This window comes from Melampsora larici-populina, assembly GCF_000204055.1.
Source record: "Melampsora larici-populina 98AG31 unplaced genomic scaffold MELLAscaffold_9, whole genome shotgun sequence".
In the NCBI taxonomy this organism is placed as follows: domain Eukaryota; kingdom Fungi; phylum Basidiomycota; class Pucciniomycetes; order Pucciniales; family Melampsoraceae; genus Melampsora; species Melampsora laricis-populina.
The window spans coordinates 1251893-1263977 of NW_006768773.1; the positions used below are offsets into that span (position 1 = coordinate 1251893).

General features: G+C 41.0%; 3 protein-coding genes across 3 annotated transcripts; 2 read left to right on the forward strand and 1 right to left on the reverse strand.

Annotated features, from left to right (window-relative positions):
• Positions 1-1043: 1043 nt before the first annotated feature.
• On the forward strand, positions 1044-2417 carry MELLADRAFT_115830 (uncharacterized protein; the record flags this gene model as incomplete). Its single annotated transcript, XM_007407425.1, has 2 exons — positions 1044-1251; positions 1336-2417. 2 exons carry the CDS (start codon positions 1161-1163, stop codon positions 2040-2042), a joined length of 798 nt encoding a protein of 265 aa, XP_007407487.1.
• Positions 2418-2943: 526 nt separating this feature from the next.
• Positions 2944-6693, reverse strand: MELLADRAFT_104424 (uncharacterized protein; the record flags this gene model as incomplete). The annotated part of the gene is made up of 18 exons (XM_007407549.1): positions 2944-3015; positions 3046-3144; positions 3317-3467; positions 3583-3633; positions 3983-4096; positions 4177-4293; positions 4372-4488; positions 4566-4706; positions 4776-4892; positions 4973-5089; positions 5170-5286; positions 5368-5484; positions 5565-5681; positions 5753-5887; positions 5957-6091; positions 6172-6294; positions 6374-6517; positions 6596-6693. 18 exons carry the CDS (start codon positions 6691-6693, stop codon positions 2944-2946), a joined length of 2082 nt encoding a protein of 693 aa, XP_007407611.1.
• Positions 6694-8504: 1811 nt separating this feature from the next.
• On the forward strand, positions 8505-10337 carry MELLADRAFT_42674 (uncharacterized protein; the record flags this gene model as incomplete). Its single annotated transcript, XM_007407426.1, has 4 exons — positions 8505-8831; positions 8935-9049; positions 9136-9348; positions 9423-10337. The coding sequence occupies 4 exons, from the start codon at positions 8613-8615 to the stop codon at positions 9617-9619; spliced, it is 744 nt and encodes a 247-aa protein (XP_007407488.1).
• Positions 10338-12085: the final 1748 nt, after the last annotated feature.

Here is a 12085-nt window from a genome sequence, read left to right on the forward strand (position 1 = left end):
AGAACTTTTACAAGATCATTATGTATATTCAAATTCATTAATTGTTTATCAAGATAGTAACTGTAAAGCCTTTGTCTTCTTAACTTGAAATCTATAGATCGAGTAGATGAAAAAAATCGCAAGGACTTTGGTCTTTTGAATCAAGATCTATTGATCAAGTAGACGACCACAATGATATTGGATGTATGTAGATTTGGATCTATGTAAATGAAGAATTCAAAAATGCCATCAGTCCTCCAGCGCACAGCAGAGGACAGTGATGTTTGTACTTGAAAATGAAAATGTTATCTTACTGCATGACCGTTGTGGAGTACATGTATTATCCGTAAAGTTACACAAGTTACCATGCTGCTAATGCAAACGAGTGTGAAATTTGGTCGAGGTAAGCAATTTTTTACTTACTGTAGAGTTTGTTACCGCACGTGACCAAGTTAAGAGCATCTCCTATCGTTCGAGTAAATTTTCAGTAAATTTTCTGTACGTAGGTGTTCGGTACAGTATCAATCGGTACAGAACTGTCGAAATCCACTATCGTTGGAAAGAAAGTGCCTCGGTACAGTACCAAATGGTGAGAACAATGGTTTCCCCGCAGATACCGAATCGGTAGAGGTCCAGTAAATTTGCTGGACCTCTACAGAATTTTGACCGATTCGGTGGATACCGAATCGTGTTTTAGACACGATTGGGGAATTTAAGGGTCGGTACAGTAACATATTCCTACATACAAAATAAGGCTCCTGTGTGACTTTTTTTTTCAAATTTTTAGAATTCCTACACAGAACATAAGGACCATTTTTACCTGCGCAGTACATACAATGGGACCCGCATTCACAACCGGATTGTGTATGCATAGACCTGATCGAAACCCAAAGGAAACTTGTTACTCAAGTTACAATTACGTCCCAATACAGTTATGACGACGATCAGCAGTGAGAAGTCTCTTCTGGGGTACAAAACTCGACTGCTTCACGATGTATGCTACGCAGCATCCAAACTATCGTTGTGTCCGGCAGTTACCGAAGGGGTTCAAACGTCTCGCATCAAAAAAGTCTTGAACTCCTATCCTCTTACTTAACTGAAACTTTGGACGCTTCTGCATTCACTTCAAGATTTTGAGCGATCAGATTTTACTTCACCGTCATCGAAAGACACTTGCAAGGATGGTTACCGAAACTAGACTGCCAACTTCGAGTGCTCCAAAATATGGATTTGGTACGGGTGTCTTGCTCACGTCTGTTGGGTTTATCTTAGGTCAGGTTCTTTTTCAAATCTTGGTATATTCATTTCAAAGCGTCACACTGATCATCATTATTGACTTGTTCCCTTTTTACACAGGTACTTTGGTCATGGCTTTACTCACTGATCAAGGATTACTATACTCTAGTGGAATTCCAACAGACGAAGCTTATCTAAGAGCTGAACACTTTTATTTAACACTCTGGACAAGTCCATTAGCCTTCAAAGCACTCTTTCACGTCTTCCTTTTGATACCGATTTTCACTTTATGTGTTAAAGTTGCCAAATATACAGAAGCTGCACTTTACTTTGATGGTGTTTGTCTTGCTTTTTGTTTACTTATCATTGGACTTTATACTGGATCTACGATTCCAAACATACGAAAGATCGCATCAGCTCCTTCTACAACGGAATTGGTTTCACTTGTGAATTCTTCGGCTTCACAACTTGGAAATGCTTTAGGAACCGAATTCGATCCTTCTTCGCCTATCAGTTTCCTTAATAGGTTTCTCGTTTTACTTAGTTATCCTTCTACAATTCTAATGAAAGCAAGTAAAGTTGCCGAAGCTGCAGAAGCATTTCAAGAAACTCTTAAAGCCGATCCGATCACCACTGAAAAACGTAAAGAATTGTTATCGGTCACAGCGGCTGGTCATTCGATTGCAATCTTTTTGCTGGTCGGGATTCTTGTATTACAACTCGGAAAGGTTTATGCTGAAAATGAAGATGCTAGATTGAAAGCTGAATTTGCTTTGGAAGAAGAGAAGAAGAAGACTGCTGTACCTCTTGAAAAGAAGTCTCAATGATGTCAACCTTGGACACGCCACTCTACTTCGTCGAATCAGTTGCTATCTTCACATGTTTAGCAATTCACAAGATTTCATGTACCAAGCCGATTAAAGTAACTCGATCGACGTGGGAGTGGGACAGTCATATCACGTCTGTTGGACAATCGTCAAGTGGCACCAGTCGACCAACAGCAACACCACCATCTTCTTGTATTCCATCACAATAGGCTATGATATCCGGAAGCTCACTTACCTTTCAATAGCCAAATTGAAGTGATTGCATTTCTCTTGTGAAAGAAACTCTATCCGCATTTAAGGTAGTCATCCTTCTATACATAGTTGTAAATATATACGTCATTGCAGATTTCATTGGATTTGATTAAAGTGTATCTCAAAAAGGGTTTGGCGTTGATTGATAGTCAATCATAAGCAAAAGTGAAAATAAATAATTGCAATTGTTTAAAGAAACCTTGTTCTTTCCATAGTCATGGGAAAGGATCAATCTCATTCTATCACTTCCCTGAAGAATAATGGTGATTGAATTCGACGAATTCAGATACGTGCCATCAGACCGTGAGCAATTAGAAGTCTTTAAGTGTCAATGAGCTGCAGGTGACCCATCTTCTGCTTTGACCAATCTGATCAGTGATGTGGTCTATTCTGAGTTGTTGTCTCCTTGGCTGATAAACCTCATGACCGTATTTTGCTCTTCACTGCTAAGAGGTGGATTTCAAGTCCCCTTTACCAAATCTTGCAACGAGCATTTGGTCAACTGGGTCCTTCTGTCTATTGTGAGAATAACTTTCTTTTCCATCTTAGAACTATCCGCGACTCTGATTAGAAAACCTTGACATTTGCACGGGTCCACTACATCAGCATTCCGAAGTGAATGATTCGTGTCATGTCAAACGGTTTGAAGCTACGAAGTCCTAGCAGGCTTTCCACGGCCGTTGAAAAGTGGTTCTCGAACGCTGGTTGAAATCAGCCAGAGCTGAGTTAACCCATCCCACAAGTAACTCACATTACCTTTATAAACATGTCTTGAAGAAATGATACTCCAAAAAACTTTCCACTTATCGCGTAGACCGACTCGAGAGAAGAAACCTTCTGTGACTCCATACTATCAAAAGCCCAAATTCGTTCGTCGCGGAATTAAAGGAACCTAACAAAGTAACGGTGGATATATAGAAATGTTATCTATTGGCTCAGTACCCAAAACAGTTGGAGGCTTTGCTGAAAAGATATAATTTCTTATCAACAAGCCAAGATAGTTCAACAGTGATTCAGGATACATGTGTACCACACTTTGCTTCATGACATATTCCGTAGACATAGACCAAGAAAACAAAAATAATTCCTAGAAGGCTGGAACCAGCCATAAAGTCTAGAAGGGGGTTATCGCACGCGGAAAGATCTTCATGAGTTTCAGTCACTAGGTGATCACTATTAAAAGCGTCAGGGAACTCCTAAATCAAGAATAAGGGACTTTTATTGAAACTAAAATCATCAATAAAGAGATAATGCTTGTGCGTTGATCGCGAAGTTCTAATTAACGAACTGGCTTGTCTGGCTAAAGATTTCTTCGACGAACTCATGAGGATCAAGGATCCTAAAAAAGGAGATAAAAATTTGGTATTTGAAATTCTATTAGGATTTTTCCATTTTACTAAATTCAATTCAAGTTTATATACAATTTATGGGAAAATGCTGGATGCTTCAAAATGCGGATTTACGATACATAGCTCTGGTGATCAGGGGGATATTTTATAAAATAAGAATGCGCATTCTAATTAACATCACGACGAGTACGACTGACACTAACTGAGGTGACAGGGTTTTTTGCGGTCGACGTTCTATCACGACGGGAAAAACTGGGGCGAAAGTGGATGTTGAGTACTAGACCGCAACTTCTATGGTGCGTATGGCGTCTTCCAGAGAATTACAAATAGCACTCTTACCTGTGCTCATTTTCAATCACATTACGACGAGTGGCCTTGGCTGAAGGTGAAGGCTTGGGGGCACCAGGGGCAGGAGCAGCAGCAGGAACAGCAGGAGCAGTACGAGTGAAAAGACTGGAAATTCAAAAATAAGATCACTGTTAGATTACGAGTGATATATTCATGAGTTTTGAAGTGGTGCGATCAAATCTTACCTGTGCTCATTTTCAATCATATGACGACGAGTGGTCTTAGCTGAAGGTGAAGGCTTGGGGGCACCAGGAGCAGGGGTAGCGGCAGGGGCAGCGGCAGGAGCAGTACGTGTGAAAAGACTGAAAATTCAAAGATAAGATCATTATTAGATTTCGAGTGAAATATTCAGGAATTTAGATGATGTGATCAAATCTTACCTGTGCTCATTTTCAATCATATGACGACGAGTGGTCTTAGCTGAAGGTGAGGGCTTGGGGGCACCAGGAGCAGGGGCAGCGGCAGGGGCAGCGGCAGGAGCAGTACGGGTGAAAAGACTGGAAATCCGGGGACATGTCTGTCAGATTGCGAGTCAAATATTCAAGAATTTTGAAATGATGTGATCAAGTCTTACCTGTGCTCATTTTCAATCACATCACGACGAGTGGCCTTAGCTGAAGGTGAAGGCTTGGGGGCGGCGGGGACAGGGACAGGAGCCGGGACAGGGACGGGAACAGGAGCAGCGGCAGGGGCAGGGGCAGTACGACTGAAAAGACTGGAAAATCGAACATAAGATCATTAGTGAAATAGTCAGTAGTCTTGAAATGGTGTAATCAAATCTTACCTGTGCTCATTTTCAATCATATGACGACGAGTAGTCTTAGCTGAAGGTGAAGGCTTGGGGGCACCAGGGGCAGGGGCAGCGGCAGGAGCAGCAGCAGGAGCAGTACGAGTGAACAGACTGGAAATTCAAACATAAGATCATTGTTAAATTTCGAGTGAAATATTCAGGGATTTTGCAATGGTGTGATCAAATCTTACCTGTGCTCATTTTCAATCATATGACGACGAGTGGTCTTCGCTGAAGGTGAAGGCTTGGGGGCACCAGGAGCAGGGGCAGCGCCAGCGCCAGCGGCAGGATCAGTACGAGTGAAGAGACTGGAAATTCAAACATAAGATCATTGTTAGATTTCGAGTGAAATATTCAGGAATTTTGAAGTGATGTGATCAAATCTTACCTGCGCTCATTTTCAATCATATGACGACGAGTGGTCTTAGCTGAAGGTGAAGGCTTGGGGGCACCAGGGGCAGGGGCAGCGCCAGCGCCAGCGGCAGGAGCAGTACGAGTGAAAAGACTGAAAAATTCGGAAATAACATCATTGTTAGATGGCGAGTGGTCTATGCAAGAGTTTTGAAATGGTGTGATCAAATCTTACCTGTGCTCATTTTCAATCATATGACGACGAGTGGTCTTAGCTGAAGGTGAAGGCTTGGGGGCACCAGGGGCAGGAGCAGCGGCAGGAGCAGCGGCAGGAGCAGTACGAGTGAAAAGACTGAAAATTCAAAGATAAGATCATTGTTAGATTGCGAGTGAAATATTCAGGAGTTTTGCAGTAGTGTGATCAAATCTTACCTGTGCTCATTTTCGATCACATCACGACGAGTGCTCTTAGCTGAAGGTGAAGGCTTTGGGGCACCAGGGGCAGGGGCAGCGCCAGGAGCAGCAGCAGGAGCAGTACGAGTATAAAGACTGAGATAAGATCATGATTAGATTGCGAGTGAAATATCCAGGATTTTTGAAATCGTGTGATCAAATCTCACCTGTGCTCATTTACAATCACATTGCGACGAGTGGCCTTAGCTGAAGCTGAAGGCTTGGGGGCGGCGGGAACAGGAGCCGGGACAGGGACGGGAACAGGAGCAGCGGCAGGGGCAGGGGCAGTACGTCTGAAAAGACTGGAAATTCGAACATAAGATCATTAGTGAAATAGTCAGTAGTCTTGAAATGGTGTGATCAAATCTTACCTGTGCTCATTTGCAATCACATTACGACGAGTGGCCTTAGCTGAAGGTGAAGGCTTGGGGGCGGCGGGGACAGGGACAGGAGCCGGGACAGGGACGGGAACAGGAGCAGCGGCAGGGGCAGTACGTCTGAAAAGACTGGAAAATCGAGAATAGGATTGTTGTTAGATTCCGAGTGATGTATTCAGGAATTTTGAAATGGTGTGATAAAATCTTACTTGTGATCATTTTCAATCACATCGCGACGAGTGGTCTTAGCTGAAGGTGAAGGCTTGGGGGCGGCAGGGGGTTCGGCATCAGGCTTGCCGGCGGCACCATTTGGCATTGTACGAGTGAAAAGACTGGAGATTTGAAAATAACAGGATTTTTAAATGTGAGCAAGTGTGATAACAATCTTGGAATCATGGGATTAATTCTGACCTGTGCTCATTTTTAGCCACATCACGACGAGTGGGCTTAGATGTAGGCGAAGGGGTAGGTGGAGCGGTCCCCGATGAATTCGAACTCGGAGTGGTGGCCGATCCATTTGTTGCGGGCTTGACAGGGTTGGGAGTGGTCTGGCGACTGCTTGGATGGTAGGTAAAGGTAAGTTGAGATTCTGTCTGTTTGAGAAAGGTTACTGAAGATTTGAACTGAGCTTACGCGAGCAAGGAATTGTGCGCAACTTTATCTTCGGCTTGTTGACTGGTGGCCAAAGCGACGGCCAAGGTGGCGAAACTGACGGTGATTGCAAAACGCATGATGATCAAGGATTCGAAATATAGAACAAAGAGTAGCTAGTACGCTAAGAAAGATTTGAAAAACTGAAAGCTTTTGAAAAGATGAGCAATAAGTAACTTCACAAGAACTACTCAGGCTGAGGAAAATAAACACAAAAGAAGATGATGGATAAAGATTTATTTACTGGTGAATACTATGAAACAATCAATGTCTTGATAATGAACAAAAAGTGAAGATATATATATATATATATATAACAATGGCTTATGAGGATGATTTGTAGGATGAGGTGAGTGAAGAAAGACTGACCACGAGGCATGATTTTATAGCATTTTGAAATCGTTGAACTTTTCAGACATTCGAGACTTGTCCGGTTCTGAAAAACTTCTTCATGTCAACACGGCACCTGAGACCAATGATGCATCACATCGATTGCTTTGTGGCAGCAAGGCGAAGTAATTGGATATGACTATTGAAAAGCTCGCGCAAGGCAGTCTTGTAGCCCTAGTCTTGAACCAGTCCGAACCTTCCTCAACCGTGGAATCAACATTTTTAAAGTATGACCTTCAAAGTAAGGTTTTGTACGCGACTTGCCTGAGCTTTATGTACGATTTAGTATCTCAGAAAGATTTCGATAGGAATGCCTCGTCGACTTCCTTACACTGTCATATCTATTTGTTGAAATTTTCAATCTTTCATCAAGTAAAGGAGAAACTTGGCATCCTAAACGCAATCCATTGTGCGTCCAAGATTATCTCGCATTGCTAATCAATAATAAACTGAATCACAAAATATTGAAAATCAACTTTCAAATCCATCTTATACACATGTATCGAAAGCAGCGCAATGAAATTTATGCTCACTTATCCTTCCTTATAAATTCCAATCACTTCCAGTTTTGACTCCCAAGGAATCAAGGAAGTAAGTGACGTTAATGCATTCACGTGCGGAATATATCATACCTTTTGTCCAACCTTCAAGTGACGGTGGATACATCTTGGATTCGAGATTGTCGGTGCTTGCATGACTGTTTTGTTTGGCTACGTTGAGGTTGTTTGAATTTTCTGCGTTGACTTGACCGATTTTGCAAAGCAGCGCAATACTCGAGAGATTTGGCGCGAATTGACTGTATAATCGCATACCAAAAATCATTTTAGTGATTTACCTACAAGACTATCTTCCTCCACAATCAACAGGCGATTTGATTGATTTCCTCCATCTCTATTTTGCGATACTAGAACCTGTCAATGGCAATAGCAGTCTTTGGTGGGGTTCCTATCTAGATTTCCTTAGGTCTTTGTGGTCCAAGACGTCCAGGTGAAACATTGTGAACACATATCATCTGTGGCATCAAATTCTGCGCACAAGCTATTAAATGAGGAGATGGATATGAAGACTGACGTATTCCTTCTATTCCCCAATCACCATTCTTAAGCTCGACTTCCCGTAGACATGTCATTTGCTTTATGTGAAAAGCAGGGCGCACTCTCGAATTGTGAACTGATCTTATCCTGGCTATTCCCGTCACCTTGAGTGACTATGAGAGAGCTGCCTATGTATATGCTGTGCTCACTAGAAAAAGCCAGGAACCCTGCTGAGCTGTGCTGAAATATGTCCACTTTCACTTTCGATGTCATTGTGTGAACTTTGAAGGCACATGACATGTCAGATCATTCAATTGCAAGTGACACAGGTTTCTGACCTGTGACATGTAGGCTGTACTGCTAATCGCAGCTGGGTTGAATAGGCTATAGAGAGTGTCACCGAAGCTGTGAAGAATGTTTGATCCAAGGGATGGTTTTTTGTATTTTGTGACATCTTCCTTCCTTCAAACACCCATCATCTGATTTGGTAGTCAACTCAACTTCAACTCAAATCTATCTTCATCCTACCATACATACTCTCAATCAACTTCTTAATTCACATCCTTCTACTCATCATGGTCTCTTCGGTCTCAAGCAATCTTCCTTCATCACCTTCAAGACGAGCCGGAGTCTCATCTACTTTTTCACTCATCAGCGTATTTCATGTCTTAGTCCTTCTCTTCTCCTGCTCGACCGATTCCCCATTAGTTTCAGCTCAGCATGATTTCACTAGCAACTTAACCGATATCTCTGGTACTTGGTCTTCTGGAAGTGGAGCTGTTCTTACTGGTTCGGTTAGCTCTTGGTCTCCCTTTCTTTCACCGCCGACTCTTTCCTCTGATATCGTTTGCTGTGACTAATCATACGCCCTTTCGTCCCGAACGGTCGGTCCTATAGGGATTCGCCAATCCAGTCAATTTTTCCTTCACATATCCTAAGACAGCGGGTATCTCAATGAGCTTCACAAACGATGGATTCTGGGAGGAAGCTCAATACAGATTTGTATCCAATGGTGAGTGGCCACAACGCGCGCTAGATTATTCAGATTCGATTCTTCAATCACATCAAATTCATCATCATCGAATCTCTATTTGACAGGTTCGAGGCCAAATTGTGTAAAGGCGATTGTCCTTTGGCAACATGGTCGTTATACATTTGAGAACAATGGATCATTAACAATGCAACCCATCAAAGCAGATGGAAGAATCCAGGTTCAAGACCCATGTGCTGCTCAGACTTCTATGATCACTTATTACTACCAGCCTGGCCTTTATCAATCTTGGCAAATCTTCAATGACGTTCACCATAACAGTTGAGTTTGACAGCCGATTCCATATGTTATCCTGCCTTTGTCACTGACCTGTCTTATTGGATTCAATCAATAGCCTACAATTTACAGCTTCAAGCATTTGATAACGCACTATTTCCAAGATTGTATTTGGTCGCTCGTCCTCCTAACATGCTACCAACCATCCAACTGAGTTCTAACTCAACCAAACGAAAACGTTCATTATCAGAAGACAATGTAGCACCTAATAATGAAGGTCTATGGAAAAGGTGGTACGGTGCATGGGCTTCGTGAATTTCAATCACATCACAACTATCATTACACTATCATCATATATTTCCAGATACAGTCGTAATCTTTTTTTCTTTCCTTGGGAATATGTATAACAGATTCTGGAAGATGGTCACCTAAACACCGAATTCTTGTTTTTGTTTTCAATCTTCTATTCTACATCTTCAATCATCATAAAGTATTCGTCTTTTTTTTCCCTCATCCGATCTTATATTTATTACTTACGTAACTCTTTTTACTAAAGTAAAAACTCTACTATGAATCATCATTCTTTTTTTTACCACATCCTTTGATGTGTTATGTGACTGTATATCTTAGTACAGTGTGTTAATTTTGATATCGTCACTTATCTTGGTTCATTTTTTTTAGTTTTTTAATCATATATATGTGCATCTAGTGAACTTTGTTGCGATCCTATTCAATCTTATCATTTTTTGAATCACCTGTAGCTTGTGCTCTTGGAGCTCTCTTCAATTTTCCAATGAAGTATCTCTACAGTTCTTCTTTTATAGTGACTTCTCTCTTCCTAGTGACACCTCCACACATTGTAGGGAGCTAAAAATCATAAAATCATCAGAGTATGGGCTACTTTCTACGCGGGCAGAAACAGAGGCCTTTTGGCCATGTGTGTATCTACTGGTCGCCTGGTCTGTAGATCAATTTACAATACCTTGCAAGTCAATGACAGTGGTATTGGCCAAGGGTTCTAGTTCCATGCCAGAATCTCACCAATGACATCCATTATCCAAATCTCCTTGAAATCTTGATCTTTTGATTGGTTCACTAGGCTGTTTTTTATTTATGTTGAGAATTCATAAACAGAAGGGCTTTGTACCTTTGGATTTGTGAAATGATCATCATCAACTCTATTACTTATGTAATTTAATTAAACTGAAGACAGAAGACATAGAGTTTTGAGAATTTCTCAAGTTTTATAAACTTTTTGAGATCAGATTTGTTGCAAATTAGTACAATGTATCATCACTAATCACTTGTACTCCTTGTGAAAGTTTTTCTTTTGTTACAATGAACTTATGAAAATTTCTAAAAAAGTGAAGGTCTTTGAGAATGTATGAAGGTTTTCATATTTAGAAATTTGTACTAACAAGGTAAAAAAAGATTGCGTGGTTCATAAGTCTGATAGTTGGGAAGACTTGTTTCATTAAGAAAGAGATCTTGATTTGGTATTTACATAGTGAGAAACTTGGTTTTTGTTTACTTTGCTGATGAAATACAACATATTGGATCCAATTCACTGCTCTCAGTTCAAAGTGAATGATACATATGTTCAAACTTCCTCTAATTGGATCTAAAATCCTCATCCAGAAGCACTGCAGCTTAGTAACCAGGGGATACAAAGTAGGATCCTGGCATGTCCCCAGCCTTGTGCCCAGAATTCTTTTAGAAAATCCAAAAATTACAGCCAAAAAACATCCAGGAGCAAGGCCAGACGTGTGGCCAGATTATATTTTGTAGAATGTAAAGGTAGCCAAAGTGTATGGGTGGGTAGATTTTAGATCTATCCTAGAGCTTGCTTTTACTAGTTTCAAGATGGGAGATTGATAACCTTCATTTATGGTCTTTCTATCCTGATTTTATGTCTGTGATTTCTTCTTGGCCTGTGATATTTTCATTGTGAAGTGTTTTTCCTTTTTTTGGCTATCAATCTGATTCTCACTCAGACCATCCGCAATTGTTTGCATTGAATTTGGAGTTAATCAAGCTGAAGTTGAATATCTTTAGCCAGAGTTCAGTAATCCAACACCAAATCCCACAGTCATTGGAGCTAAAGGTGTATTAGGTAACTGTTAACCTGCACTACAAAGCCTGGGTCCCCAGTGGCTTGGCACTAGGCTAGGGTCAAACTCTCTTTATCTTTTGCATTGTGTGTGCAAATATACTCATTTTATTTGCAACATGGATGTCACATAAATCATCTAATGGCAATCAAGGATTATTCACCAAAAGGAATACAAAAACTATGACAAGAGGATTGGCTCATTCTTGCCTCAACCAACATGCACACAGTCCTTGACTGTGACTGGATTCCTGCCAACCACATTTTAAAACATGACTACTTTCAAGACACACTGTACCCTTGTGCTTACTTTGAGAAAAGGTTTTGGATAAGTCCTGAGCTCTTTGGGTACATTGCGGCTGACTTAAAGAGCCCACTGGCAGGCCAGTGCATCCTAGAGACTTGATAATGGTTTGAATTGGATGTCAAATGGATATCACCCATTGATTGAGAAGTTATTAAAATTCAACCAAAATTTAAATGATTGATGTCATATGGAATTGTAGATTTGTACAACACTGCTCCTGTATTGCCTCACCAAGAATATATAGTCTAACAACCTTTACCATGTGAATTTACTGATTTATCAAGGTCTGAAAAACAAATGAATGGATAAAAGATACTATTTTTTGACAGAATGTGTTAAATGGTAAAAATGAATACCTGTTGCC